Source organism: Anguilla rostrata, chromosome 9 (genome assembly GCF_018555375.3).
Source record: "Anguilla rostrata isolate EN2019 chromosome 9, ASM1855537v3, whole genome shotgun sequence".
Classification (NCBI taxonomy): domain Eukaryota; kingdom Metazoa; phylum Chordata; class Actinopteri; order Anguilliformes; family Anguillidae; genus Anguilla; species Anguilla rostrata.
The window spans coordinates 35,072,468-35,098,976 of NC_057941.1; the positions used below are offsets into that span (position 1 = coordinate 35,072,468).

General features: G+C 46.6%; 1 protein-coding gene across 2 annotated transcripts in view; it reads right to left on the bottom strand.

The window, feature by feature from the left end:
• The window catches only part of LOC135263669 (actin filament-associated protein 1-like 1), a 37,591-nt gene that overhangs the window by 7,354 nt on the left and 3,728 nt on the right, over positions 1–26,509 (bottom strand). The window contains exons 1-14 of one of the 2 annotated variants that reach the window (XM_064351964.1): positions 16,807–17,297; positions 11,215–11,340; positions 10,671–10,751; positions 10,428–10,510; positions 10,067–10,178; positions 9,816–9,914; positions 9,251–9,462; positions 8,403–8,582; positions 7,251–7,337; positions 6,333–6,423; positions 5,038–5,184; positions 4,220–4,431; positions 3,584–3,729; positions 2,802–2,874 (exon numbers count right to left, since the gene is read on the bottom strand). In XM_064351964.1, the coding sequence (XP_064208034.1) occupies positions 2,802–2,874; positions 3,584–3,729; positions 4,220–4,431; positions 5,038–5,184; positions 6,333–6,423; positions 7,251–7,337; positions 8,403–8,582; positions 9,251–9,462; positions 9,816–9,914; positions 10,067–10,178; positions 10,428–10,510; positions 10,671–10,751; positions 11,215–11,340; positions 16,807–16,843 (1,686 nt within the window). In that variant the 5' untranslated portion in view covers positions 16,844–17,297. Of the gene's footprint in view, positions 1–2,801; positions 2,875–3,583; positions 3,730–4,219; positions 4,432–5,037; positions 5,185–6,332; positions 6,424–7,250; positions 7,338–8,402; positions 8,583–9,250; positions 9,463–9,815; positions 9,915–10,066; positions 10,179–10,427; positions 10,511–10,670; positions 10,752–11,214; positions 11,341–16,806; positions 17,298–26,509 lie in introns of those variants that run through there. The other variant, XM_064351965.1, reaches the window with a different exon arrangement.

The following is a 26,509-nucleotide window of genomic DNA, read 5'->3' on the forward strand; positions in this document are numbered from 1 at the left end:
TTAGCTAATTGGGATGGCAGGTTACGCCTTGGCGGGGGCATGCCCCATACCTATACAGCACTGAGAGTTTGGCACTTTTCAGGGTTCCCCACAGAAATAACCACAACAGCCACAGCCCTTAAAAACATTCAATTCTGCACATTCTGACCCCATTTCAACAGACAGATTTCATAAACAACTTCACATGTCCACACAATAAAGCCCCAAACTAAGGGGATTTTGCGTTTTCTCCTTCTTCTTCTTCTTCTCTTTCTTCTTCTTCTTCTTCTTCTCATTCTTATTTTTCCTGCCGCCTATCCCACTAACAACATGTCTCCCCATTGGACATTTTACCGACACCAGCCAAATCTTCACCTACACGACCCAATCAAAAACTTGAATACACACGCAAAATACCCATACCTTTTTACTTTGCAAAGCCATATGGATTCAACAGGAGCTCTTCTGTGCTTACTGGCCTGTGTTCTTCTTTAAAACTACGGACAGGTTTGCTAATGATATTTCACGCATTGCATAGCTATGTCATGGTGCTGCACTAACAAAGTCACAGACTGGTAAACCTCCGGTTGAAGGATTGAATCCCGCCTCGCCCTCAGGCAGATAATTTCCTCTTTTACACTAACGTTTTCTTACTCTTATATTTGCTGTACCAAAACTCACTCGCGGCCACCCATATGCATTTCATGACGGCAAATGTATTCCATTTATTAAAAAGTTACACCAGTTCACCACTGTGCAATTTCTACTAACTATATTTCTTCACTTGGCTACCGTACAAAACCTTCTTATCAGCAAACGCCTCGTTTCTACATTCATGTTACCTCGCCCTGTTCTCTATCTAGCCACATACAAACAATTACTACGTATGTACGTTCTGCAACTCCGCATTAAAACATTACATTTAAAATCATGACTCACTCATAATTATAACTACTACTACTGAACATGAGAAAAGCACATTAGTGCAATAGATTTCACACGTTACTTAACCCTCCACTTTAACAACTACTGCTTTATACAAACTGTTATATATACCGTTCCATAAGGAAACTAAGCTCGCCCATGGTGACTTCATTTACTTTGCACTATAGTTTGTGATCATCTCAACCTTCACCTACATACCCATTCTGCTAAAAACATATTGTTTCAACTATGCAATTTCATAATTTCTCCCAATTTCTCTCACACTTTTGTTATTTTCTCATATGCAAAGCCTGCTGGGACATATGCGTCTACTCCTATTCTCCACTATCAAGTTTTCCGGTTCTAGCTAAGCAAAACAGCGAAGAGGATTCCTACCTGCAGATAAGCCTATTAAAATGCCTTATAAACCTTACAAACACTAAAAGTGCATCTCCATGAAATAACAGACAACGGAGCAGGACAGAAGGGTACACAAGTTGCTCTAATTCTACGGGTTTGCTCATTCTTTTGTCAATCAAGGCTCGCTGGATGGCCGACAAATCCGTGAGTACATACACTGGCCACATTTCACCTGCGTTTCTGATGCGTTTACACTTATACGCCACCGCACGCTTTGTCACAGCCACTGTTTTACATATATAGCAAACCGAAACTGCTAAACGGTACACGCTCATCAGACTGTACAAATTCACACAAGGATAGCCATAATCCAATGCCACAATGTCATGCAAACTTTGTGTCAGATCAAAGTGTCAAATATTTCGAATTGCTTCATGGAACACATTGAAATTCATGTAGAAAACTGCTGGTCAGTAATTACAGGAAGCATATTTCTCCAGAAAAGAACACTTGCTTGTTTACACTTGCTTCTGAACTGAATTTCAGTAAATGTACAAGTGATTGTATATTTGCTACGTACAATAAATACTGCATGTAAAATACATATTGTACATACATACATAGAGAACTTCTTTATCCCCATGGGGACATTTCCCTCGCAGCATGTTACATTCACATTTACGAACAGACATTTATACCAAGAAACATACAATCATTCACGCAACAGAAAGGCTGGGCAGCGAAATCCATACATACCAATACAAATTGGACATATAGACACCTATTCAATCAATCTTGACTTTGAGAAAGCCATCCACACATATGTTTGGCCTGTCCATGTACTGCATGCTTATACACACAGGGCCAAGTGACTTGAAAGAATTGAGGAAATATTGGGTAGCATTGCTTCGAAATACATCTTATTTCATTTTGGTGAGGCAAGATAGCCTATATTGTTTGTAGTACCGTAACTTGGCATCATTTTGATATCAATACTTTTTATGGCAGGCCTGGATTTTGGCAGTCTGAATGAATAAGTTATAGATGGTGTATGTCTTGTATGTGTGAGTAACTTGGCATTTTTGTACGTTGAAAACATGTTTTTTATGAGATTAATTATATAGAGGGGCTCCACTACTTTTTTTTAAGTTGAACTCAGTGAGGTTGCAGAAAGGTACCACACATTTACAGGTACAGTAAGTACGTTTGACTGCTCTCTGACCTCACCTGTGCTTATATCACATGACCTGCCTGAGGATACACATGTATGGTGCTGTGGGCCTGGTCTTACTGTACATACCTGCACCTTCTCATACGGGACCTCGTCATAGGTCCTGTGACCTCACCTGTGATTATATCACATGACCTGCCTGAGGATACGCATGTATGACGCTGTGGGCCTGGTCTTACTGTACATACCTGCACCTTCTCATACGAAACCTCGTCATAGGTCCTGTGACCACACCTGTGATTATATCACATGACCTGCCTGAGGATACGCATGTATGGTGCTGTGGGCCTGGTCTTACTGTACATACCTGCACCTTCTCATACGGGACCTCGTCATAGGTCCTGCTGTGTGTGGAGGCATTACTGGAGGATGTTGCCCACCTGGAGAGACGAAGACCAAAAAAAGAGGCGTTACTATGGCAACCGAACGCACTGACACAGCACAGCCACTGACTCAAGCTCATCTACACCAACCCCAGCTAACCTACACTCACACCACAGCTCCAACAGTGACAATGTCTCTACATACAGAATAGATGAGACTAAATGATTCAGACATTTTGGAGTACCTATTGCCTTCTTCAGTGAAATGGTGTTATATCCTGGTAACAGTCTTACATACCGTGTATATTTATCTCTGAAGCATTACCAAAGGTGTACAAGCTAATTATACAGGAACTGCTAGTCAAATTTTCATGGGTGCTATTATTGAGTATTTATCTTGTCCAGGCAAATCCAAACAGTAATTTGGACTTCTGTTGTACAGGGCATGTAGAGCTAAGGCAAGAGGAGAATTTTATAAAATGCATGAGAAAAAAGGAAATCAGTTTTTTTGCACTCTCAGCACTTAACCATAGTACTTTTAGAAACCTGGAATTTTCTGCTTTGAAAATCAAGCGCTATCAAGTTTTTAAGGTCGCCGTGGAAACCTTTTAATGACAGCGTAGTGACGGCAACACATAAAACCTGTAGGTGTCACACTAGCACCAGAGTAGCAATCCTGGCACGAGTGCAGGCCAGTACAGACCGGAGCCAGCTGACCCCATAACCCTGACATCGACACAGGCCCCTCCCATCGAGCCGAGCTCACAGGAAGGAGTGGCGCGCCGCGTCGCGGATGTTGGCGATGGTGTCCACGTCCACGTAGTCGTAGTGCAGGGCCTCCGGGTCGGCGGCGCACCCGGTCTCTGCCAGCAGAACCCCCAGCCAGCGCCCCATTTCCTGCGAACAGCTGGCCTGGTGGGGACAGACAGACAGACAGACAGACGGACACGCTGAGATTAGCGCTTACTGAAATCAGCTTCGCCTCAGCAAGCTGCTGCTGCTTTCCTTCAGCTTAGAATACATAGAAGTGCAGGTAACACAAATACAGTTATGTAAATATATATCATTAATGTATTTTAACATATTTACACACACACAAATACACACACACCAAATGGCACACACACACACGCATCACCAAAAGCCACACACAGACACACACATGCACATGAACACACACACACAGCATACCTCCAGCACACACACACACACACACACACACACAGAGCATACATTCATCAACACACACATACACACACAGAGCATAGCATCACTACACACACACACACAAACACATACACACATACACGCACACACAGCCTATCTCCAGCACACACACACACACACACACACACACACAGAGCATGCCTCCAGCACACACACACACACACACACAGCGTACCTCCAGTGCCAGCACTTCGCTGCCTCCTCTCAGGATTTGGAAAGCGAAGGGGTGTTTGGGCCCCAGCCCAGGGGCCACCTCACAGTCCTGCAGGGCCACTGCGTTGAGGTTCCCGCTGGGGTCGCCCCTGTCCTGCTGGAAGCACAGAAACCCGCCGCGCACACAACACCACCTCTCCTTCCAGCACTGGTTCACCAGGACGTTCAGATAGCCTGGGGGGGGGGGGCATCATTACACCCTGCTTTAAGGATTGCATTTCTTCCAGTAGGTGAGGACAAAGATTTTGCAAGGCCCTTAGAGAGATAAGACTGAACACATTAAGCCATAATTTTACTATCAAGGTGCCAGAATATATTCACAGGCAGTAGTAACACACCCGCACAGCAGGGGGCAGAAAAGAGCAGACATCAGGGGTGTCCAATCTTATCCGAAGAGGGCTGGTGTGGGTGCAGGTTTTCGTTTCGGCCCAGCACAACAACATCAAACTATTTAACTAATCACGGTCTTCAGTCAAGACCTTGATAAGCAGAATCAGGTGTCATAGTGCTGGGATAAAACAGAAACCTGCGCCCACACCGGCCATTTTCGGGTAAGATTGGACACCTCTGTTCTGGATGGTCACAATACGACAATGACAGAGGACAGCTGCGCCTCACCGCCAAAGCGTTGTTGGATCAATTTCGGATGTCCTACCACTGCAGACGCAACAGTCCTGAGGGGGACCCCATTACTGAGGGAGATGGACAGACTGGGAGGGGGGAAGGGGGGTAGCATCTGAGGCTCACCTCACGGGAGGACAGTAAAAGAGGGGTGCTCACCGCATCGAGGGTTGTCTTCGTCGAGAGGGGGTTCCCCGGGGAGCGGGGGTTTCTTTTTGGAGAAGCTGATGATCCGGTTGATCTTGCGCCCCGCCGCCCGGCTCATGGACCCCGTCAGCTCCGACAGGGCGCCCCGCTTCGCCTTCCCTGGGGAGACACACCAGGGCATTATGGGAAATCCGGAGGCAACACAGCGCTAAAGGCAAGAACGGCTTCCTCAGTACTAATGTCTGGGTCTGAGCTGGGTCTGTCTGTCGACACTCAGGGGTGTGAGATCGTGATTGGTCGAAGAATGATGGGGGTTGGGGGGATGGGTGGGGGCTTAGTGACCTCACCAGTTTGATTTGCAATTATTGTAATCATGTAATTAAAACTGTCCTCCATTAAGGGGTGGGGGGGGGCTGCTGGGAGGGGGAGAACCAATTAAGAAAAAAAAGCAAGGACAGGTTTCATGGTATTAAATGGCAAACAGGAGCCCCAAGTTCCCGTTACAGCAGTTCAGTGTTGTGGTGGGCGATGCTGTAACTATGAAATGTCCATGCCGATGCCTGGCAATGAGAACACAGCATGGGACATTGTGTGCCTAATGACAAAATAAAAAAAAGACATTCATTCCATTTTAAAAATGCAATCTTTTTCCAAACAGAGGGTCCGTTCTGACCCTCTATTAATAGAAAGCCAAAACAGGCCCTCTAAACGGATAATAGGGCTATCTGTTTTGTATTTTAGAAGTGCACCACACACAGAGTCCCCCCCCGATTTAAAGTCTTTACTTGCTGGGATGTTCTGGTGGACTCGAACACTTCGGCCATTTTAAAGACACAGGGAAGGGGAAGGGTTCTGAATGGGCACTTCCTCTGCTCACTTCCTGTCTTTGCTTGAGGATGACATCACAATAGGCCTAGAGTGGCACCTGAGAAATGCCTTAGAGGGTGTGTATGGCTGTTTATTTGTTTTGGAGGAGGGGGGGGGGCAGATGTGGACAGGCAGTAACAAATCTTTAAGGTTTCTCAGGCTAATTTTACACAGCCCCCACCCCGACACACACACACACACACACACACTCACTCACACACATACACAAACACACACACACACACACTCTCAACACCCATCCCACACACGCACACACACACAGGGAACACAACACACACACAGGCACACACACTCACACACACACAGACACACGCACACACACCCCCACGCACACACAGGCACACACACGCACACACACTCACACACATACACAAACACACTCCCAACACCCACCCCACAGACACACACACACGCCTCACCGTGCTCGCGGCCGTCCCGGGCGTGGCTGGAGCACACTTCGCCCGTGGCCACGCTGTCCGAATCAGAGGTGTGCTTATCAGCTGACAGCCTCTGTAAAAAAAAACGAACAGTGTCACATTACAGCCAGAACCTCCCACATAACAGCAACATGCAGACAAACAACAGCCGAAGCCAAGACTGGGCAGTGTCCACATAAAGAAGACAACTGCATTACTCACCATAGCTACAGCACATACAGGACACACGGAAACAAACAGGCAAGCGCAAACCCATCCAGCTTACGTGTGGCACAGCGTCGGGCTGGGGGGTGGGGAACCCACACAAACACGCTCCACCCAGGGAAACCCTCCCAGAAAAAACCGCTGCAACCTGAAATCTGTTACCCTCCTTGTCCCCCCCAACCCACCCCACCCCAAAACACAACCACAGTGTGGAGGACAAAAGCTATAATATTTGTGCGTTTTTTGTTTTTTCTTCCTTTTAACAGCAGTTATTTCTTCAAACCGACGTTACCTGCTACGGCATTTGAGCAATTTACGGTCCTCAAGTGGACAAGTTTTAATTGGACCAGGCGCCGGGGGAGCCACAGACAGGGCCGTGCCCGTCACCCCCGGCGACAGTGTTTACGCTGCGCGCGGGGGGGCGGGGGGGGAGTCGGGGAGTAGGGAGGAGGACCATCTCTCCTGCTGAATGATTATCCTCTCTGTTTATCCCACACAGTTATTTATTGAGGCCCAAAATGCACCATGGGGGATGGGGGAGGGGGGTCGGCGTGGGCCATGTTTGTATTTAGGGGGGGGTCTGTCTGAAAGTGACCGGGATGGCCCGGCCCAGCCCTGTCGCACTGCATGCTGGGAAACGTACACGACGCCAGGGTCTGATTCCCAGGATCCTGCGGTGTTCGGAGCCGCTCTCACCTTCTCTAGTTCCAGCTTGCGGAGGATCATGGGAGACGTGGACTCGTCCAATCCCACGGATTCCTGGCTGCTCAGGTCCCGGATCACCTGGGTGGAGGCCGGGAAGAACAAAATGGAGCACTAGCACAACCCAGAGATTTGAGCTTCAGTTCCCTTTCAAACATCCTCTCTAAGATTCTGATATCTAAGCCGTGGAACAATACAGACCTAATAACACACAGCAATACAGAAGACACATGCGATGACACAAGTTATGAGTCAATGATCTTCTATCAGTGGAATGAGTATTTATTGTCAGTTTTACAGTGGAGCAGTGAGTCTGTGGTTCTCAGCCACTGACACAGTGGAACAGTGATGCTGTGGTTCACATTGGGACAGTAGTATCCAGTCTGTGCTGCAGTAAGTGTGCAGGGTGCGCTAGCAGGCTCGTGTTTCCACTGAGAGTAAGTGAGCAGTGTGAGCAGTGTGAGTAGAGTGAGCTAGCAGTCTCTGCGTTTCCACTGAGAGTAAGTGAGCAGTGTGAGCAGTGTGAGTAGAGTGAGCTAGCAGTATCTGCGTTTACACTGAGAGTGAGTGAGCAGGGTGAGCTAGCAGTCTCTGCGTTTACCCTGAGAGAAAGTGAGCAGGGTGAGCTTCTCTGCGTTTACACTGAGAGTGAGTGAGCAGGGTGAGCTAGTGGTCGCGTGTTTACCCTGAGAGTGAATGAGCAGCGTGAGCTAGCAGGCTTGTGTTTACACTGAGACAAAGTGAGCAGGGTTAGCTAGCAGACTTGTATTTACACTGAGAGCAAGTGTGCAGGGTTAGCTAGCAGGCTTGTGTTTACACTGAAAGAAAGTGTGCAGGGTTAGCTAGCAGGCTTGTGTTCGTAGTGAGCGGGAGCTAGAGCTTTTATGGAGTAAGTGTGCAGGGTTAGCTAGCAGGCTTGTGTTTACACTGAGAGTAAGTGAGCAGGGTTAGCTAGCAGGCTTGTGTTTACACTGAAAGAAAGTGTGCAGGGTTAGCTAGCAGGCTTGTGTTTACACTGAGAGTAAGTGAGCAGGGTTAGCTAGCAGGCTTGTGTTTACACTGAGAGTAAGTGTGCAGGGTTAGCTAGCAGGCTTGTGTTTACACTGAGAGTAAGTGAGCAGGGTTAGCTAGCGGTCGCGCGTTTACCCTGAGCCAGCGTTCGGCCTGCTCTTTGCTCTGGACGGCCAGGATCAGGGCCTCCCCGCCGGGCAGGGAGAAGCGCAGCTCGTGCTTCTTGCGTCGGCCATCCTTGGGCACGTAGATGACGTTGCAGAGGTTCAGCGGCAGGTCGATGTACGGGGTGTGGTCTTTGGAGCTCTTGTAGCACTGCAGTGACAGACAGACACTATTCAGTTATTCAATTCACTTTAATTAAATTTTATTTTTATAGAACAGGGAACTGTCACAAAAACGCTTTACAGAGTAGCAAGGCAAGTAACAGAGAAAAAAATCTAATACCAGGCCTGAACCTCCAGATAGCAGGTACATAAGATTAAAAAAAACTCCCAGAAAAAGAGAGAAAACCCTCAAATGGTGGTGAGAAAAAACTCCCCAATGGAGTTATGAAAGGTTTAATCAAGGTTTAACAATCTGAGTATTTCTCATATGTACAGAGTACCCAGAATCACTACCTTATGTGATTTTGAGACTTACTAAGAAAACAAGACTAATCTGTGGTCCATGCCACATTTGAACAGAACTGGTCAATCAGTCACATGTAGTATCAATAGTTGTGCTTCATTCAATCAATAGATGGGCACAGGGGTACGACAGAATGCAGAATCAGAGGTAAACAAAAAAGCCAATGACCCTTAATCTATAATTAAAACGAATTATAAATGTATATACAGTACTATTGTACGACCATCTAACCGTAAGTTAGAAGAGAAGGCCACAAAGGAAACCTCGTTCTCTGTTGGAGAGCCTGACGGATCGATGCGCTTAGCCTACGCTTAGCCTACGCTAGTGTCAGAGACACAGCGACCATGACTCACCAGAAGCCGGCTGTCACGGACGACGGTCAGTTGCTTGGCCCACTGGCCGAACCTCTTCTTCCTCAGGAGGAAGGCGCAGATCCGGCAGTCCTTCACGGGGCCCATGGAGTTCTCCTCCGATGGCCACTGGTGCGTCAGCTGCCTGGCCTTCGCCTCCTCATCTTCCTCGTCGTACGACTCGTACGAGCTGCTCAGGGCATCTGAGTCGTTGTCTGAAACGCAGACGCGCAGCGATGAACCGTCGCTCCCTCAATGAGCCATCTTCTCAAAACAGCACTGCTACATGGCTTTTGGGAAAGGGGAAGGCACTTGCCTCGACCCTGTATGGCACTGGTTCATCCCAAACCTGTTTCCTGGAAATTGACGGTCCGGTAGGTTTTCATTTCAACCCTGATTTGGAACATCTGACTCTAGTAATTAGCAGCTCAACAAGATCTCTACTGAATTGAATGAGGTGTGCTTTGTTGGGGTTGGAGTGAAATCCTCCCGGATGGTAGATCTCCAGGAACAGGGTTGGGAACCACTGCTGTACGACAGAAGCACTGGTGCAAGCGACAGGACTTACAGGAGTTCTTCAGAGGGCCATTCAAGCAGGTGGTGGGGTAGTTGTTGTCCGCGTCTTCGTAGTATCCGTCCTCGATAGAATTGGGGGGGCTGGAGCTGTCTGGCAGAGGACAGAGTTGAAAGGTCACACAATTGCCTGCCTGGCCACTTCCTGGCAAAGTGGGAACGTTGAGGTCGCGGTGCAATATGGGAAATGAAGTGCAGATGAGCTAGCGATTAGTATTATGGAAAATATGAAGTGCGGTTACATACTGCGGGTGGTGATGTACTGGGGCGACTTTCCTGGGCTGAGGGGCACGGCTTCCTCATAGTAGTCCTCGGGAGGGGGCGTGGTTGGCAGGGGAGGGGGCGTGTCTGCTGGACTCTAAAATGTAGAAAAAAGTGTGGAATATTAGGCTTCCTCCTCCACTGGGACAGATTTAAACTGGAGTTTGGCAGCATCTAGCAGCAACCGAGAGAACTTGCTTCAAGGCACCTTAACATCTAAGAAGTAAAAAAAATCTATAATCACAGTAACTAAGGTGTGACAAGAGTGTCTTTATATTAGGCATTATTAGTGAATATATAAATATCATATTATCACAGCTTAGCTGGCTGTTTTATTTTGGTTTACCGATTTTGAAGGGGGTATTTCTGGGGTGTCTGGGAGGTCTTTTGGTTCTTCAGCAGTATCTTTGAGCTCCTGAAGGTCACAGTCTGATGAGGCAGGAGTTAATATTCATTATATTATGAAAATGTCACTGACGCTTCCCATCTGATTTACTGCATTTTACATGTTGCATCATACAATATATGATATGACAAATATTGTAATATACTCAGCGGAATCACATTTAGGACTTTGTTACCAGCTTACCAAACTCTTCAAACAGGGATGCCACAAAGCTGGTTCCATTTCCATAGAGAGATGTGTTCACGTATATGTCTGTTCCATTCACTGCAATGGAAAAGCATTCAAAAGTGAGATAATTCTTCAGTGCAGAGAACACAGGCTGTAACTTAAGTCATTATTTAATTGCTTTATCAACACCCTCATCCGCTAAAATGTAAATAAGCTCCATTTTATCATAGTTTTTTGTCACAATTTCTGGGCTGAAAGTGAGCATTTCTTTTCACAAACAGATTCAACTTTCTGGTTTCAAAACATTTACCCAGTGCAGGCACTGCACAAGGAAAATGTTCTCCAAGACACAAGGACTCACAAACACAAATGAACACACAAACACACACACACACACACACACAGAGGCACATGCACACACGCACGGGCGCACGCATGCACACATACACACACACACGCAGGAACACACACACACGCACACGCATGCACACACACACACACACACACAAACACACACACACACACACACACACACACGCACACACACACACACACACACCTGAAGGCTGCATCTGCTTCAGCAGGCTTCTGACGGCGGCCTTCTTCTCCGCGGTCACCGGGCTCAGCGCCTCCTGGTCCAGCATCTTCAGCAGGACGTTCAGCTCTGACACCAGGTGCTCCATCACTGGTGGGGAGCACAGGTCAGAGGTCAGGGGTCATCACAGTATGGGTAATGTGAACAGCCAGCTTTCAAAGGCAACAGTATTTCTTTTCTATATCCCTAGCTCCGGAAATTCTTTTTTTTGTCCCCTCTACAGGACTTCAGTTTCTGGACTTGATCTTGAGATTACTCTTATTACTACCACTGTTACTACCCTGCTGAAACCCACACTACAGGGGGCATTCAGTACCCTGCTGAACCCCACACTACAGGGGCATTCAGTACCCTGCTGAACCCCACACTACAGGGGGCATTCAGTACCCTGCTGAACCCCACACTACAGGGGCATTCAGTAACAATAAAACACATCATATTTTGCATTCTGATCCAAGACACTTGTATTCTTGTATTTAAATCCTTAAAATTCCTTATTCCTTAAACTTTTTTTCTGCTGGGTCTCATGAAGTTATTGTATTTACTGCATTAACTCAAGGCACATCAATCGATACTGTTGAGGCACATGACAAATAAGCAGAGTGAGGTCTTGTTAGTTCAACATCATCTTCAGAACTGAGGAAAGTCATTAGATTGCATTCAATTCAGCTACTTTAATGGATTACGCATGGTATGTGTTATGGCTATAAAAACTCTCTGTGAAGCAAAAATAATATTGCAGCAGTTGAAAAAGTTATTTTAAGATTAAGTTATCTTTGCTAATTATATGAATCTTTACATTGTGACTCTTTCATTCAAGATAAAGGCAGTTTTTTTTACAAACGCTGTTCAAAAAAAAAAAAAACTAGACTCCTTCAAGAATTAGTGTATCCAGGTCCATTTCTGAGAAATGAATGTTTTTGAAGTGCTGGATTTAAATCATGCAATCAGCATTTGCTGCTGTAACTCAAAAGCAAAGTTATTTGCCTGAACAGCAGCAAGACCTTTCAGCTTTAGCAAAACAGACTGTTAGTCTGGATAAAAGTTTCAAAGGAACACGTTCAAGGCACAGCTGACAGGAGCAGCACCCCCCAGACCCCCCTGGGAGAGACTTCCCATTGCTGTTTGGATTGCTGAGTCTGGGTCTCCTGGTACCCGCAAAACTCCCAGACGCAACAAGTATGAGACGCTGCCTTTCAGTAATTCTCCAACTGCCTTCTTCACCATGACAACCAACGCATTAGCCTCCATTCTTAATTCCAAGGCCGCATTCCAGCACATTCGATCCCCACATTCCCCTCGTCTTTTGGCCGCTGGCTTTTCCAGCCAACGTGAACTGGGACCTCCCTCCGACACTTCTGCACATCTCCAAATTGCCTGTGCGGGTTTACAGGCCTCATGAGTTCACCCAGACGCTCCGCCCCGTTTCGAGGTTCAAGGGCTGACTTGCTCGCCTTGAGTAATTTAAATGTGCAGTTGTCTTCGCCGTGTGAAGTCAACAGCAGGGCGTGGATTTCTCATCTCACGCGGTTCATGAACTCAGCTCAAAGAAAACCTGCTGGTTGATTTGTTTTGAGTTGTTTCCTTACATAATCAGAGCCAGAGGTTGAAGGTCATGACCTGTGTGCGAGAACACAAGTCCCTGGAATCTCAGTAATCCAAAGACGAAGGTCAGACTATATTTCTGTTGTGGCCCTTAATTATCAGGGGAGAATTCACTTAATTCTGTTGAATTCCTTCCACTAAACGGTGGCCAGTAAGTTGGAAATACAATGTGTTTGCTATCCTCACATAGATTATAGTGGGCTCCACTTTCTTTCTCAATCAGCTTGGACTTCCAACACATGCAAAACTTTCGATCAAAACAAATCAATCAAATGCTGACCACATTTCACATTCAAGCAACTTGATTAAAACATTGTGCTTATGCAGCACAGCTTAAGTGGCTAATAATGTTCGAGGCTACGAACAGAAAATGCTAATAATGTTCCAAGCTACACAAGCTGGAAGATGGAAAATCAAATAATGCTAATCCAGTTAATCTCCCCTTTGGGCCGGTTTTGGAGCAGATTAAAAATAGTAACAAAACAAAAAGAATATGAATGCTACATTCAAAATGAAATAATGAAATAATTACAGATTTTCTATGGCCCTACTTTGTTTCTTCTTCATACGGCATGTGTGCATTACATCATTTATAACATTTATAGCATCGTTTCATTTTTCAGTAACACTTTATTCTGATTGGGTCACAGCCAGTCTCTGTGTCTATACTGGTGTACATCTATGACCAAACTGCACGTGCCTACGAGCAGCACAGAGTGTCCGTAAATGAATGAGCGTAACTGTGGAGCAGAAGAGAGGGGGTTCCCCCGGTCTGGATGGACCGTTGACCCCCCCCAGCACCCAGAGGCCCCCGCTGGGCAGGCCGGCTCCGCGGCTCTAGCGGGACGAAATCCTCCGCAGGACATCTGGAAATCTTGGCCCGCTGACAGGGAGAGGGGGGAAAACCCTGCCGAAAAAAAACCCATCTACGCCTGGGGCCCGAGCTCTTAACGAGACTAATGAGCGATGTGGGGGCCCAGCCGGCCCTCGCCTGCTTCACCCTGTCTCAGTTACGGACCTGGGACCCAGCAGAATGAACCAGCGGAACTGTCTACGCTGGGAGTTCCCCTTATCTAAGCCCAGCACAAGAAGTGGTCAGCTCTCCCCAAAAACCACGGCTCTGACAGACACCCACGTCCTTTCACAGCTTTGCTATCAATAATGAATCAAATAATAATGTTGAAATTATAAGGATATAAGGATTAACTGTATAAACTACGAGCATTATTCCAGCAGGTTCCCACTCAATTCGATTTCCATTTTGATTAGTGGTGACATGCATATGTGTGATTCAGATCTGTTTGCTTGTTTTTTTTTTTGTTAGTTTATGATGGCACAGGTGTGAAACAAGGCTGTTGCCTGTCTGAGCCATTGTTTTGAGGTTTTAGCCTTTTCCCTTCATTCCCTCCACTCATAAGATGTAGGGCAGTGATCATCAACTCTGGCCCTCGAATCCAAATCCAGCCCTGGTTTTCTTTTCTCCTGGGTAATTAGTGCTACTGATTGGCCAGACTGTCTTCACAACTGATTCCCAGGCAAAGGGAGGCTGGAAAACCAGCAGTTCTCGGCCCTCGAGGACCGTGAGTTGCTGATCCCTGATGTACGGGACCCTCAACAATAATTTGAGTTCAGCATTACGCCTGAGTACTTTTTTAATGAAGCTCACCTGTCATCCCTTTGGCTCAAATGGATGAACTGCTCCGTACCAAAAACATTTTAAGGTGACCCTACACGTGAGACCGACCCTTCCCAAAAACCGCTCTGGACGCACAGACCCATACAGCGGATTCATTTTCGGCAGTTTCTTTCTGTCTTCCCTTCACCGTTGGGGACCTCTCGTTTCCAGTGAAGCAGAGTTCCACACTCAGCAGAGCTCCCGCCTAAAACAACCCCCGCTCCACTCCCATGTGCCCCCCCGCTCGTGGATGAGGGGGGGAGAGATCTCAACCTTAGCCCACAGCTCATACCTCAGTGTCTTTGTGTAAAAAAAAAAAAAAAACATGCATCCAAAATTCCCTGCTCCCACCCAATCGACTGCCCCACCCTATCAGAAACATCTAGGCCAAGTGAGCTCTTTAATTACTAACAGTACAGGACGACTGGCTGAAATAGGGCCAGACAGACTGTACAAAAAGGGAGGTCCAGGTTCTAGGATCCAGGGATGAAATGAATCCAATCTGGCAACCCAACCACACCTGTCTGCAGCTGTTCTGGGGTGTTTGTGAGGTCAGCTGGGGATTTGGCAACTTGTAAACAGCCAATAACTATTTCTGAAGCCCGTTCAGAAATCGCATGTCAGGTCCAGTTAGCAACCATGAGCAACATCCTAACAAGTGAAGGCTGAAGGAAAAATGTCCTTTGGTTTACAAACAAGATTAATATTCTCCCACAGAAACCACCTTTTGTAAGCCTGACTGTCTCACCTGTTTCCATTAGCCCTGTATTAGCCTGTGTTCACCCGTGTGCTAAAAAGCCTGCATAGTGTCTGTGGTTCTGCCATTGTTTTAATCTGATGAAGGCCCGCTCACCCGAGCACCGCGTGGCTCTGTATGGAGGCCATCTTCAATTATTCTGAGGCACCGGCCCTCGTGTTATCTACAACAACACCTGTGGCGGGGGGCTCTCCCCAAAGCCAGATGAGGGGGGGGGGGGGACAAGGTCTCTCAACCCCAACATCAAGGCCTCTCAACCCCACACCCCCCAGCCACCCCCCTCTCTGGGAGAGGAACACATGTGGCTCGCTCTGATAACATAGGCTGCGAAACCCTCCTGGCAGGACCCTGGGATGAAAGAGAGGAGGGCAAAGCCGCCCGGGGCTAAGCGCTCCTAACTGGACCTTCAGGCTACCTGTAGCTCACTCCAGATTAGCCGCCCGCTGAGCTTGGTTAGCCCCGCTGCATGTAATCAGTTCAGCATGGTTCTGCTCTGTTTGGTGGAAAAACAAATCCTACTGGTTTATCCTTTTGAATACGACCATCCCCCCGCTCCACCTTGATCTCTGGCCGCTCGAAAAACAGACTTGTCCTAGGGAGGGTGGCCTTAAAATACCAAGTGTGTATGTTTCTCTCTTGGACTGATGTTAAATTTCAGATCTGAAGGTTCGTAATGCCTCAGAACACTTTTTTGTTCACTCTTTTATTGCTTTTCCAAAGTTTAGCCCCCAAATACACACAAATCCCCCCACTTCACAAAGAATGTGCAGCAATGCTCTATTTTAACATTAGCAGACTTATTAAGCATTTTCAGTCTTCCAACTACAGTGAAAAAAAAAACAAGAAATCATGGGAGGACTTTAAATGAAAACATAAAGGAACTAAATAACGTAAACACCAAGATCTAATCTACTGTTTTGCATGCAACTGACTTTTGTGAGAACTGCAATTAAGAACAGAGAGGAAGGCAGAGCTTGAAGAGAGTTTCTTTGTTAGCATGGAGATTGGCTTAATTAACAGTGAAGGCAGTGTACGCACGCCCAGACAGCAGAGCCAAGCTATCTGACGTCTGTACACCACGCGACCGGTAATTAGGCGAACACCAGCCCTATACTACAGCAAGAAGTGCACTGTGCAGTGTCTGCCTGTGGTAATGACTGACATGCCACATCATTGCTACAAGTGCATTCTGTCATGTTTACACACTGCTTTTCCAGAACCAAACTCAAAATGACTAGGTTCTCCCTCCAAATTGTAACTAGGGCAGCAATTGCAGGCGCACACACACACACACGCACACACATACACGCACGCACACGCACACACTCACATACACAGGTTTTTCAGAAGGCATCTGTGAGAAGAGTAAATTGAGTCTGATCGGTTCCGGTGTAACCACAGCAACAGCAGACGTCCATTCCCAATTAAGATGTGACACATCTGTCTCAGCAACACCCCTGGGTGTGAAGCCGCCATCCGAGAGGGGGATTTTTAAAAATGCTGAAAATTTTGTACGTACCCGTGGCAACAGCTGAGGAGGAAGAGAATCCCACCATTTTCCAAAAAAAGAAAGTGTGAGAAAGTGTGAAGCCAGCACACACAATTCGCCTGCAATTTTCTCCAGTCGCCTTGGCTTTTCCACACAGTGTAGAATGCAATGTCACTTTACCACTCTCTCTCTCTCCTTTCTCCTTCCCTCTCTCTCTAATCACTCTCCCTTTCCCTCCTCTTTTGGTATACAGGGAAGGGTTTCTGGTTCATTTACCCTTTGATGAGTCTATCTCTGTGTCTCTCCCTTCCTCTCTCTCTCTCTCTCTCTCTCTACCTCTCTCTCTCACTCTTGCTGTCTCCCCCCTCTCTCCTCCTGTGGCCTACAGATACTGAGGGATGACTCTGGAACATGTACACTTTCACTCTCTCTCTCTATCCCTCCTTCTCTCTCTCTCTGTCCCTCCTTCTCTCTCTCTCTTCCCACATTCTTCACCCCAGCATCTGCATGTCCTTTCTTTCCTTCTCTCTCTCCTTCTCTCCTCCTCCCTCTCTCTCATTATTTCCCTCTTCCTCCTTGTCTCTTCCTCCTTGGCTCCACTCCCTCCCTCCCTCCCTCTCTCTCTCTATCTTCTTTGAGGTCTGTATCTCGAGCGGATTGGTGCGTCTGGTGTTTTGCGGGCCACCCACCCTTCACCCCTTCCCTCAAAAAAAGAAAAAGAAAAAAAAAAGCAAATCTGTGAGGGATTCCAAAATACACAGAAGACCGACACTGTGGATGTAGGATAAGGAGAAGATAAGAAGAAGAGAAATTGCCTCTCCAACAGGTGGTTTACACAGTAAGAGCAGATTAAGGGAAGGGCCATGTAATGCATCCCTCTCCTGACTCATTTTCAGCGGGAGGAGAACCACCGCCGAAGTGTGTTTTGCCTTGTAGTTTTTTTTTTTTTTTTAAATCCCGTGTTCTTGGCGGTTGCCAGAATGCTCTGTGGTTTCCCCGAGAGCAGCGCTGGGACCTTCTATTACACGAGGAAGCGCTCTGATAGGGACGGGCCAGTCGTTTGGAAGGCCTTAAACAAACACACATGCACAGCAGCCCCGGGAGACGGGGTTTTCACAGAGCAGGACGAAGGCGCAATAACTAATGAGCGCTTTTTTAAAAAAATGCATTTTTGTTCCTCTCTCATCGAATCCTATTCACAGTGGAGAGTGTTGAAATTCTCCACACTCCCCCAAATCCATTTGAAGGTGACAATTAGAAGACCTTTGAACTGCAACAAATGTCACACTTATAAGATCCACAGCAGAATTTCATTATGCCTTTTACGTTAGGGGTACGCTCAGGGCTTTTGTGGCTCAGACTATGAAACTGCTGATGGATTTCTCCCTGGAAGGGGCAGAGATGAACAAGCAGTGGGACAGAACTCCAGCCAAGCTAAACGTCATGTGGAAACCGTCACTGAACCATATTGATTTCATAACGAAACAGTATTTTTTAAAATTTCGCCAAACAGCTGGGCTCAGCTGAGTGGAACTTTATCAATACTCAGAAGGGAGGAAAACTGATGTCACTGTTGGAAACGGTGTTGGTTGACCTGTAGGGGGCAGTCTACTCTCTGGACAAAAGCACAAATCCTCTTCCCCATTAAACCGAGGTGAAGGCTAATAACTCACCTTTGTAAAAATGAACTCCCGTGACTCTAACTGAAAGAGCAGGGATGTTAACCTCTGTGTCTCGGGAATCTTCCCAAATATGTCCAATGTTACCTATGGTCTATAGCTAGACTGGCTATGCATTCTCAACACACTTTGAATGAGTTCAGTGGACCTATGTGGAGAGCTTCGTTATAGAAGGTTAGCTCTTCAGGAGTAGAATAATAACTGTCACTGTGATGATATGATACACTGTATGGGATTATGCGGTTAACATATTTGAAATCTGGTATTTTAATATGTTAATTAATTACCACCCTGCACAGGTGTCTCCAGCTACTTTTCAATACCAAATTCAAACTGACAGCTGTCTGGATGATAAGCCTCCAGGTAACTCCTGGCTCTTCTTGGTCTGAATGCTTTTTCGACCACAGATTCCTCACAGGGTTGTGATTCAATCTTAACTAATCTCACAAGCTATGTCATGAAACTTTAAAAAAGTAACTAAGTGAACAAAAATGTCCAAGATGGTGTGAACTACTTTCACATCACTTCAAAAAACAACAACATAACAGATCAACGATCATGTTGAACTAACTGTACAGCTTTGAAACAGTAAGGAGAGCTCTGAAACTATGGCGACTGGCTTGAGCTGGTGAATCCAGCGAGCTACCCACCATTATAACTGCCACAGAGACAAGCAGCTGAGCCTACCTCTCCCCTCATCTCATCCTGTTGCATCATGGGAAAAAAATGTAAAATCACCCATATACTGTACACCTTTCCGTGCAGGAAACAGATCACATCTGCAGTGTAAGCAAAGTTTTTTTTTTCTTAAAAAAAAAAACAAAAACATTATTCCCAGGTGTGTGATAAGATCTGACCTGTGAAAGAGCAAGATTCAACAGTAGCTCTTGAGCTGGGGATCTGATATCGCACACATAACTAATCCAACAGAGCTAATAAAGGGATGATGTGGGTTCTTTGAAGCTAGCTATCCGGCCCAATAACCCCTGAGCTTTGGTATTTCATTCACTTAACCCATTCAGGTGTGAGATTTCAAATGCATGATTAGAATGTTCTTACCTGAACATTCTAATGCTTATGTACCAACCACTACTGGAAACTGAAAGTAAAGGACTTATAGGACACTGACTTATAAAAAAACTCTACTGTTCAAACAATGAAAAATATAATTCAATTATGCACAATTTGTCTCTTAAAATGCTGCTGGGAAACCATTGATGTTGGCCAGGCCTCAAAATCACTCAGAGAGAGTCTGAACCGTGCAGGTGATCTAAAACCAGTGAGAACACACTCCCTTTCCGTGCAAAGGGTCCTTAAAATCTTCTCAGAAAATATTCTCTTCTGAAAACTTGCCCGTTCTCTCACGAGCGATGGAATGCTGGGGGACGGAACCGTCTTTTGAGCGGGTTTAGGGTTAAGTGCCGCACGCTAACAAATCACATTCTCCAGTGTACACAACGGGAAAGCGTCAGCCATTATCTCGCCATTCATTTAAAAAAACGACCTGCCACTCGCATTCCACAACCGCACACATTTTTCATTCTTTTTCGTTCGTCCGCTTTGGCCATTCAGACGTTTCCCTGTATTCCTGGAGGAAGCCCGGAAAGGAAAGGAAAGAATAGAAAAAGTAGCACAGCCGAAAGAAGAAAAAAAACAGAAAAAGGGAGTGTGCGGTAGACCCCTCAGAGAGTGTGGGTGTGGGGAGTAGAAAAAGGGAAGGGGGGGGGGGGTGGGGTGGGACTAAAACAGGATCGAGGTGCAGCACAACACAGATTTCTGTTCTGTGCAAATGGGCTAATGTGTGTGTGGCGGATACTCAGTGTGTGTGTGTGAGGTGGTGGGTGGTGAGTGTGTGTGTGTGTGTTGTGTGTGTGCTATGTGTGAGTGTGTGGTGTGTGTGTGTTTGTGTGCGCGTATGTGTATGTGTGTGTGTTTTGTGTGTGTGTGATGTGTGAGTGAGTGTGTCGTGTGTGTGTCTGTGATGTGTGTGTGTGTGTGTTGTGTGAACTTGCTCGTCAGGAGTGTGTGCCTTGGTCCTGTATGATGTGCGTGTGGGTGTGTGGTGTGCGTGTGTGTTGTTGTATGTGTGCGAGTCGTGTATTGTGTGCGTGTGGCTTCCTTGTGATCGTGTGCGAGTGTGTGTGTATGTGCGCGTGTGTATGTGTGTGTGCGTGTGTGTATGTGTGTGTGTTTGTGTGTGTGCGAGTGTGTGCGTGTGAGAGTGTGTGTGTGTGTGTGTGTATGTGTGTGTGCGAGTGTGTGTGTATGTGTATGTGTATGTGTGTGTGTGTGTATGTGTGTGTTTGTGTGTGTGCGAGTGTGTGTGTACGTGTGTGTGTGTATGTGTGTGTGTGTGCATGTGTATGTGTGAACTCTGCTCTGTCAAAGGAGTGCCCCACCCTGCTTCCTTGGCCGCTCCTGTTCCCAGGCAACACCCTGAACCGCGAGACTGCTCCACCCCCGGCAGAGCGGTGCATGGGGTCGCCGGCCTCGGCTTTGATTGGCTACAGCGCTGCCCCACCCCCTCTGCTCATCCTGCCAGGCCTGCAGTGTCAAGGCCTTCCTGTGACCTCTGACCCTTCCTGTAGTGCTCTGAGTTCACACACAACTTCTGGTATGTAGGGTGTGACCGAAAGCTCAGTTCTGCTCATCATCAAACGCAGACACACACACTCACACACACACGCTCACACAACCCACACAACACACACACACACACACCTCACGCAGCCAACCACACACACCACACACACACCCACACAACACACACACACACACTCCTCCTCACACACACACACACACACACACACACACATTCTCTATCTCTCTCACACACACACATACACACACACACACATACATGCACACTTCATTTACCATGTAAACTAACCATGCCAGCTTCTGGTACCTTCACTACAGGACAGTCAGTATTTTCAGCCACATTCCATCCATGAAATGACTGGCACAGGATCATTGTTGACCCCAAGACCTGCAGATATTATATGGCCTAATACCCCATCACACCACAGAATGCCGTCCCGCCCACTCCCAAACGTGAGGGCTCCCAGGATGCCAGTTCTTCCTGCGGTGAATAAATCAACCATCTGGTGGGCAGCAACCTACTGCCCGCCTCCCCGTCCAGCAAAGCTGAAACTGTGCTTGCACAATTTAAGAGTCCCTTGCACAACATCTTCATTTCTAAAGAGAATCAAAGTTCTTAGCAGCAATGAAAACCAATTTTTTTTTTTTACTGGTTGAAAATTTTAAAAAAGAAGCTGGATAGTGGATACTATGTGGGAGAGTCTCTCACATGAGAATAACTTTTTTATTTTTAAAGAGCTGTTCGCTCAGGGTCCTTCGTGAAGAACAATGCTGCATTGTTCTTGTGAGGGCCAGAATTAGCAAATGACGTAACCCACAAAAAACACAATACAATACGAGATAATGAATGGTAGTACATTCACTGAAAACAACACAGAAAACAAAGAAAACAAACAAATTTAGATATGGGCACAAAAGTATAGCTTGGCCATACAATCCAGCAGCATTGTGGGTAAAAGGATATGACTTCCAGCTGTAATTTCCTGTTCGGGTTGATGATAGCACTTTCTATCAGCTGCCTTCTGCTTCCTATTCCACTTCCACCCCCCCCCCCACAACACCCCCCCAAAAAAGATCTCTTCTGCTCTTTCCGTTTTCAATGTACCCCACTCACTCACAGCTTGGTCGCACAAACACAGCTGGACTAACTTAATCTCTGCGACGGTACACCACCGCTTGTCCTCAGTCTGTCTCTCTGTCATTCTCTGCTTCAGAACTGGCTATTATATCTGTCTAATTCACATGGATGAAGTCCATATGCATGGATGGATGGGAATTACACAGTTCACCATACGGGAGTTTTACAGTTTACAATACCAGTACCATCCAGTAGAGAGAGACCACGAGTCACCAAGCACAGTGCTGCCTGCTATGACTGTATGTCTTTAGACTGCGAGAGGAACCCCACATGCACAAAGGAGTGATTGAGAACACAACAGCCCCAGACCTGGGGTTCATTCCAGTCGCTTATTTTATCCGTCCTCGTCTCCTCGGTCCTCCACTGACCCCAAAATCGATCAAAGTCCACCATCTTTAAAGCCATTCCAATCTGCTAAGTGCTCCTTGGAGGATCTAGGAGTGAGGAGGCTCCTGGAGGACGCTTAAGCGAGGATACACATTTTTTTCGGAACACATGATGCATGAATGATCGACCTGTGGATCCACCTGTCCCTCCACCTGCCAGGTCTGTGATTGACGTGGCTTCAAACTGACGCTTGACTGGACCGGCAGGGATGCTTCATTTGCCTGATACACATTGCCCAGATTCCTCGTATCTTTTCCTTGAGTCCTTTCCTTGCCTTTACCGTTGTTCGGAGCTAAGGAGTGAGGAAAGAACGGGAGGAAGAGATGCAGGGAGTAAAAACAAGCGACTGGAATGAGCCCCTGGGAACTGGAGCTGTGCAGCCAACTGTGAAAGCACCACGCCATGTCCAATAATTTGCTATCCATCACCAACTAGGATCTTATTCTGGCTGGGGTTATCATGGCTTTGGTTGACAGCTAAGGACAGAAAGTATGTGTCAATATCTGTAGGTGCCCAACCATCCCCATCATGAACCCTATAGCAGTCACCTATCATATGGCACTTGCTAGTTTATATCAGTGCGTGTTTTCATTTTTGCTTTTTTTGATTATTTCTTCCTGATTTTGTAATCTTTATTTCGTAACTCACACAATGCCATATTCCTTTGACTCAGCGCTTGATTACAGGGCTATGTTAGTCAATAACTTGGAGACTGGCAGTTAATTGGCTATGGTGCATTTTCTCTTGTCCAATGAGGGCGTGATGACTCCTTTATTGTTGGCAATGAACCAGGCAGGAAATGGTCTATCCGAGTTAATTTTCTGATCCTATCCTCTCTTACTACATTCCTTGTGTCAGCAGCTCGTACTTCAGCTTGGAAATCGGCTAGACATTTAAAACACCCGAGGAGGGGGATTCCCAGACCCAGCCTGCACCCCAGGACAGGGGCGGCTCAGGGAGAGAACACAGGATTTGTGGGTCAAAATGGCGTCTGAAGGAGCTGGTCCAGACGAAAGCTTGGTGTGCAGGGAAGAGAGGATGACGCCATGGGCTTTAAACAATCGGCCACAGTCACAAGGCATCAACAGGACACGGACAACCGCCCCCCCCGCACCCCCCCCCCCCCCCCATCCCAAACACACTCCGGACGCAGGGCAGAGGAAGACAACGCGTCGCCCTTGGAATATAACTCCCTCCCCCGAACTCCTGCGCCTCTCTACATCCTCATCTGTGATTATGTATGAATCCACACCTTCTGAGACTCTCTCTCTCAAAGCTTTGCCAAGAGCAACTGAAGACATCCTTCCTCTTTGTCAGGAAGGATGTAGTACTGGAGGACTAAGAGCAAACACAAATGGTTATCATTTATTTCTCTATTATCATTATTATTATTATTATTATTATTATTATTACAACTACTATTACTGTTATTCTTCTTCTTACAGTATCATTGTTATTATATTTATTATTATTATTCTTATTGTTATTATTACATATTTTTTAAATGCTGTTTGCGTGCACGTACCCTCACATGCATAAAAGCAACATCATTCACTGTTATCACAAGGCACAACTAGATCAACCACAGAAAATACAGCGGATAGTGGGGGGGAGGGGTCGGTGACATACCGGGTCTTTGCAAGACAGGCAGGTGGGAGGGGCTCTGACTCTGACAGGTACAGCCTCCCAAATCAGGTGAACAACAGTCACAACAGATCCTCCACTCTGGTTGCTTTTGACGTACTCTCAAAGGTCAGGGGAGGACTGCAACATCGTGACAGATCACGCTTCCGTGAGTGACAGGATCCGAGCGCGACAGGAAGTGATCTGGCCCGGTTCTCAGGCCAGTATGCAGGTCAGTAATAAGCTCTGTGGCTTAGCCATAACCGATCTGAGTTCCACGCCAAGCTGGTCGAGGATGAAACTTGAGTACGCGCTCCCACACAAAGGCCTGCTTCAGCTCTTCTATCTACAATTCATCCAATCATCTTTCCGGCCCTTGTGACCTCACTCCTCAGCTATGTCTCAGAGAACGCGGTCCGTATTTGAGTTTTATTTTCACAGAGAGACAAAGCCGGGCCTTGTGCCCGACCGGCGGCCGTTGTGAACGGTCAGAGAGTAACGGCATTGTCTGCCCGGGCGGGTATTTATAGGAGAGCGCCTGCACCCGGGGAACACAGGCCAGCGGAGGAGAGACATCCTGAGCTCTGACTCCGTGTCTGCTGTCAGTGACCAATCAAAAGAGAGCTCTGACCCTCTGTCTGCTCTCAGTGACCAATCAAAAGAGAGCTTTGACCCTCTGTCTGCTCTCAGTGACCAATCAAAAGAGAGCTTTGACCCTCTGTCTGCTCTCAGTGACCAATCAAAAGAGAGCTTTGACCCTCTGTCTGCTCTCAGTGACCAATCAAAAGAGAGCTCTGACCCTCTGTCTGCTCTCAGTGACCAATCAAAAGAGAGCTCTGACCCTCTGTCTGCTCTCAGTGACCAATCAAAAGAGAGCTTTGACCCTCTGTCTGCTCTCAGTGACCAATCACAAGAGAACTATGACCCTCTGTCTGCTCCTGGCGGCCAATCAAAAGAAAGCTCTGACCCTCTGTCTGACTCTCAGTGATCAATCAAAAGAGAGCTATGACCCGCTGTCTGCTCTCAATGACCAATCAAAAGGGAGCTCAGACCTTCCGTTTGCTCTCCCCGGCCAAACAAAAGAGAGCTATGACCCTGTCTGCTATTAGTGCCCAGTATAAAAATGTGAAAAAATATTATTTTGTATTTGTATCAAAAATGTCTTAATTGCTTAGGTTTATTATTTTTTGTCAACTTAGAACTTTAAAACTTGCTGACAGATCAAGTTCTCTGTCACACAAATAGGATGTGAAACTTCAGCTCATTTGACCCACACGCAGCTGAGAAAATAGCACAGGAGAAAATAGCACAATAGAAACCTCAAAAATCGCACCCACCATCAAAACCACCTGTGCCTCCTACTGTAAGCGTCACGCCCCTAATGATGCAGCAGCCTTCAGCTCTTTCAGGTGACACTGAGATACAGTTACACTTCCCTGAGAAATTAAGACCGGCACCGAAAAAATGCAGTCTGCATTTTTTCTGCAGTCTAAAGCAGGAACCATCACACCGGCGTGAGCTCAGACTTCTCCCGCATCCCAGGCCTACATCATCAAACACGCTTACGGAAAAATGCCCGCATGAAAGTGTGACTACCTTCTTCTGCACATCTGTGTGAGCCTGTGTACAGTACACGCTCAAGTGCTTCTCTGTCTGCGTTCATAACCTCTCAACCTTTCATTAACATACAGCTCCACAGCTTTCATTACAACCATTTAGCTCTTATCCACAGCAACGTACACAACCTTTTTACATAGCATATAAATTGCATCCTACCCAGGAATTGAACCTGTGACCTTCAGGTTACAAGACCAACTTCTTACCCATTATACTATACTGCCACCCCATACTGCTGCCGCTTTCTTTTTGGCTTTGCATGCATCTCTTGCATACCATATATTTCAGGCTACACAAAAAGGCCTACCCATTGATTCTTTTGTATATTGAAACAGCTCAGGTAAAGTCCTTTGGTAAAAGGTACAAAACTAGAGCCCCATCTGGCCTCTGAATCAATACATTTGGAAATGCCAGTTTTGATGAAAAATCTGGAAATGGTGTTTCAAAGTATGTGATAGTAGGACAGGATTTCTAAAAAGCTTAGCACTGTTATTGAGCAACTTTTTGCAAGATTTCCCTGATGTCTGAGGGGAGCAAGGAACACGGTGCATTTCAGTGCGTACAGAGGTAACCAGAGAGCCTTCTCTCAGGGTATGTAATATGTACACACACACCCACTCACACACACACACACACACACACAGGATCGCAGGCAGGATCTGCTGACTGAACCAAGGAAGTGAGGAAG